Raw genomic sequence first — 4,994 nt, forward strand, 5'->3', positions numbered from 1 at the left:
TTTCCCAGAAAGATTACAGACTATCATCACTTTATTTTTTACACCAGCTAAGTTGGAATTTGTTCGTCGTTTGATTAACACATAACCAAGCTGCAATGCTGTACTTTTGGCCCTGTTGAACAATTCTTCGTGTGAATCGAACACCTAAATTAGTTTTTTTTTTTAAAATTATCATTAGATTGTATACTTATAAATATCTAACATTTTAAATATGCAATAAATTTAACAACGAAATACAAATTAAATAGTACTAAAATATAAAATGTTTAATGATATTTGGTATAAAAAGTAAAGTGATTTCTTTTAATGCAAGTATTCTTTATATTAAGTGGGAAAGTAAGTGATTATAAATGTTAACAAGGATATCTGATCGGTGTGGAAAACCCTAGCGTCGTAGTCAAAATGAGGGGCCGCCTCTGGTATCTCAAATTCTTCATCAGGTTCTTCTAAGTGAAGCTCAAAACCTTTCGCACCCATTTCGCCCCATATACTTTCAAAATCCATCTGAAATATATATACGTATACGTAAACAGGGGGCAAAAGAGGAATTTTAACTTGGATGGATTTTTTATTAAACTTTTGTTTTTCTATTAAATTAAAAATGTAACCACCTATTTTAATTCCTTGTACGTGAGAAAGAAACTACCAACCCTCCTCTTCAATTTTAACTTGGATTCACATTTCGTTTGATATTAATTAACTAATAAAAACAAGAGGATGTATAAATGGCACAGATACAAAAACTTAAGAGAGGGTGTCATGTGTCCATGTGCATCAATCAACTTTGACAGAAATTAATAAATGATAAACTATAATAATAATACTAAAGATCTACAATTTATAGTAGAGTTTGCCATATATTGAAAATCTAATGTATATCTATATATCTATATCTATATATATAAAGGAAAACAAGAACATATACATATATATATATATATATTGAAAACTATATATTGAAAACAAGAACATATACATACCTGAAACGAAGAACATTCATATATAAAGGAAAACAAGAAAAGCAAGAACATACAGAAAGGAAAACAAGAATATATCTAGTTTACATATACATACCTGTGGGAAAATGAAAATGATAGAACTGCCCGTAGACTTGAAACGAAAACGAAACGAAAACGATTGTAGGAAAATGACGCTACGAGTTTACATATATAGAACTGCCCGTACACTGTGGACTTGATGGTCCACAGTAGACTTTTGTTTTTCGCTGCAATAATTGCCTAAAAACAAAAGTCTACTGTGGACCATCAAGTCCACAGTGTACGGGTATGTACGACGGAATTTTTGCAGCGACCCTTGCTGCAAAAAGTGTGGTCATCTTACTAAAAAACTGGTTGGGTCATCAGGCGCCTAACAAATTAACATAATTCAAAATAATTGATGTTGTTTGTGGACTATTAACCAAAATAGAATAAAAAATTTCCCCCCTCTTTACCTAATACCTATCAATACATATCATGATCTACAGAACACACACAATCTCACACACACCCAAAACAAAATACTCTCAAACTACCAAACACAACTCTCAACCCTTTTATTTTCAAATTGATTGTCACCTTTTCTTTTTCTTTCAATTTCATCATGATGAAAATTTAAGCATGATCTTAAGCTAACGAAAGAAGTTAATTTGAAAAAAATAAAATAAAATCCTGTAGCTGTAGATGGAATAATCACTAAAGACAAATTCATGTGAACATTTTTCCAAACCCAGGTTATGCCGTCGCTGTTAGTATCATTTTTGATGTAGCGAAAAGTTCAGTGGTAGTAGTTTGTCGGTAGAAGGTGTCCCGAATGAAGCTTTTTTCACATATATCATGAGCATCCATCATTATTTATTTTTGGGAATATGAGGGGAAAAATGGAAGTTGGTATGTTAACGAGGTAGGGAGTAAATCCCTAACCTTAGAAGAGAGCCATATATATACACGGATGGAAAGGGACTCATTTCAAGAGGAGAGAGAATCCTCAAGCCTAGGGAGAGCTCCTTGGGGAGGAGAGAGAATCCTCGAGCTTAGGGAGAGCTCATTGGGGAGGAGAGAGAAACAAGAGTGAAGTTGTTGGAGGGAGAAAACATATATGGTCAGGAGTGATATATATGTATGTGACACCCTCTCAACCTAAGGAACTCTTAGAAGTTTCCAAAATATCTCCCCATGACATAATTCTCATATCAACTCTACATGGATTTGTATGGATACAAAATATCCAATCACCCGATAAATAAAAGATATAGTGACGAATCTCGAAAATTCTATTCCTCTTACATTCTTTTGGGTTTCAAGGCCCATATCTGATAGGCCCATAATTCAATGGTAACCTAATTGATTGCTTATAAATACATGCAATCATTGAATGTCAAGATGATTCAATATTCATTCTACATTCATTCATCATTTTTACAACACATATTCATATAAAAAATATACAAGATCCTTCTAGAGAGAGAAACCAAAAGTTTTCTCACTCTAGGTTATCCTTTTATCACCTAATGTTGTTTTGGGTGATGGATCTGGATTACCACCCAAGGTGAGCTTTGGGTCTGACATTGGCTCTGGTAGTGTGGGCTCACTTTTTTCCACATTTTCCTCTTCTACAACACCTCTTATCTCCTTGTTATCAACACCCCTAACCCACTCATCTCCCATAAATACGCTCTCTTCACTCTCCTCTAGTCAGGGTATGATAGACTCTCTAAAGGGCATAATGACTTCCACCATGGCTAGCATGGCTAGTTCTTCCTTAGGGGGAGGTCAAGCAAGTTCATCTTAGTCTGTAACCATTCAGGAGAGCCATCTATTGGAATTGATAAAGTTAGCTGCCAAGGGAACTCAGCAAGTAGAAACTCCACCACCCCCTCCAACCGATTGGTTTTCTCAACTCTCTGCTGCGTTAAAGCCAACTCCACCTCAACTGGCCCCACAACCTCTCCCACAGCCTACGGGCATGGAATCCATAATGAAGTTGTTGGTAGATGAAATGAAAAAACAAAAGCAAGTCGAGCCTGCTCCTGAACCGGTCAACCCAGCAAAAGAGTTGTTAAAAATGCTAAAGATTGTTGTAGGAGAGGAGGCGGATGAGAAGGCAAGGGTGGCCACAGTGCCAAAGTCTGCAACGAAGTCTAGGTTTTGTGATTGGGTGGCAAATTATGCTTTCCCGGATGGTCAGAAGGTCGCTACCATTGTTGGTACTTATGATGGTACTAGGGATCCGGAAGATCATCTGGCAATCTATGATCAGGCTGTGCTAACAGAAAAGTGGTTGGAACCCGTTGCTTGCCATTTGTTCCCGGGCACCTTACAAGGTTATGCCTTAGAATGGTTCAATAAGCTTCCTGAGAAAAGCATAAAAGACTACCAAGACTTGAAGGAAAAGTTCATAGCTCAGTTTGCTCAGCAAAAGAAGCGTCAAAGAAGTCACTTGGAAGCTCTCCTAATCAAACAAAGAGAAAGCGAGCCACTAAGAGATTTCATCACAAGGTATACTAAAGAATGACTGAAAATACCCGGGCTTCTGGAAAGTCAACAAATCTCAGGCTTCACCTTGGCACTGCTCCCTGGCCAACTCCAGGATGATCTAAGCAAGAGAATCCCATTGACATTTAAAGAAGCTACTGATACGGCGTTCGACTTCATTCGCTCTAAAGAGACTGCCTCGCTAGTAAGAGGTATCACAAAGAAAGATAAGTCCAGAGGAGGATTGGCTAATGAGGAGTGGAGTCGACACGGACGGGAAGAGCATCGGGAGGAACGTCTGGATGAACGTCAGGATAAAAGGTTTGGACCATACATCCAAGATACACAAATTGTTAACTTGATCAAATGCCCTAGAGAAATTTTAAACACTGAGATAGTGTGCGCTACTTTCAAGCCTCTAACCCCAATGGCCTTCAAGTCTGGGAAAAAGAACATGAAAAAATATTGTGAATTCCATGAAGACCATGGACATGACACTAATGCATGTAGACAACTAAAGTGGGAAATCAAGAGGGCATTGGATGAGGGGAAGCTCGAGCACCTAGTCGCAGGAGCTAAGCAAGCAAAGAAGAACTTTGCTTGGCAAAGGAAAGTGGTGGAGGAGGAGGATGATCTAGGAGAGCCTGAAGGCCATGTATACATGGTCCATGAATCTTTAACCTCCCTCCTTTGAATACCATTCCTTTCCTTTCTCACTTTCTCAAGCATCTTGACTAAGCTACTTTGTCACTTTACTTTAAGTATTTTCATGTCATTTTACTAAAGCTATTGTTATGTTTGTTGGTCTGATCATGTATCCCAACCTTATCATTAATATCATTTTCTTTTCAAAAATAATTTATCAATAAATGGTAAAGAATATTTTGTCAATGAGACAAGCTAAAAGGGTAATCCGAATGATAATCCCAAAAGTCAAGTGCTAAGATGGGAAGAAAGAATTCCTAGCCGGCTTCTGTTACGGATCACAAAAACCCTTGGCAATTAAAACAATTTTTATCTTTCTCGCACATGGGGAAAGAAAACCCTCAAAATAAAAATGATAAATAAGAATATAATATAAAATGAGCGTTTAAGCTAAACTTGGACGACGCATAGAAAATTTTCATTTTTTCTCATCTATTGGATGGGAGTAAAATGCTTCTCATCGGGAAGCAAGAGACAAATAAAACAAAATCTCACCAGGTGTGAGTCCCGAAGTGTAACAAGCCAAAATTGGGCCCGACTGAACACTAACAAAATTTATTCATCTTTTTGACCATCGGATAAAAGGGTAGGCACTTCTCATCGGGAAGTTATATATTTATTCATCTTTTTGTTCATCGGACAAAAAGGTAGGCACTTCTCATCGGGAAGTGATGTTGATGAAGGGATAGCGAAGAAATTACTCCACCCACATCAGTTTTACGTCTTATTCATTCATCGGATGATAAAATAAGCGTTTCCTATTGGGAAGCGGCGCGCGCATAAAGTTTATTCATCTAAAAGGTAAGAACTTCTCAC

The 4,994-nt window shown here is 37.3% G+C and overlaps 1 protein-coding gene across 1 annotated transcript; it reads left to right on the plus strand.

Annotated features, from left to right (window-relative positions):
* The first annotated feature begins 2,964 nt into the window (after positions 1 to 2,964).
* LOC122591631 lies at positions 2,965 to 4,167 on the plus strand. The gene is made up of 2 exons (XM_043763890.1): positions 2,965 to 3,497; positions 3,540 to 4,167. The coding sequence occupies exons 1-2, from the start codon at positions 2,965 to 2,967 to the stop codon at positions 4,165 to 4,167; spliced, it is 1,161 nt and encodes a 386-aa protein (XP_043619825.1).
* The last annotated feature ends 827 nt before the right edge of the window (positions 4,168 to 4,994 follow it).

Source organism: Erigeron canadensis, chromosome 3 (assembly GCF_010389155.1).
Source record: "Erigeron canadensis isolate Cc75 chromosome 3, C_canadensis_v1, whole genome shotgun sequence".
Lineage (NCBI taxonomy): Eukaryota > Viridiplantae > Streptophyta > Magnoliopsida > Asterales > Asteraceae > Erigeron > Erigeron canadensis.

What these genes read in the sequence shown, in the direction of transcription:
- LOC122591631 (XM_043763890.1), top strand. Translation starts at nt 2,965, where the DNA reads ATGGAATCCATAATGAAGTTGTTGGTAGATGAAATGAAAAAACAAAAG. An exon ending in CTAAGAGATTTCATCACAAG is followed by an intron (nt 3,498 to 3,539) that starts GTATACTAAAGA and finishes GCTTCTGGAAAG; the next exon opens with TCAACAAATCTCAGGCTTCA.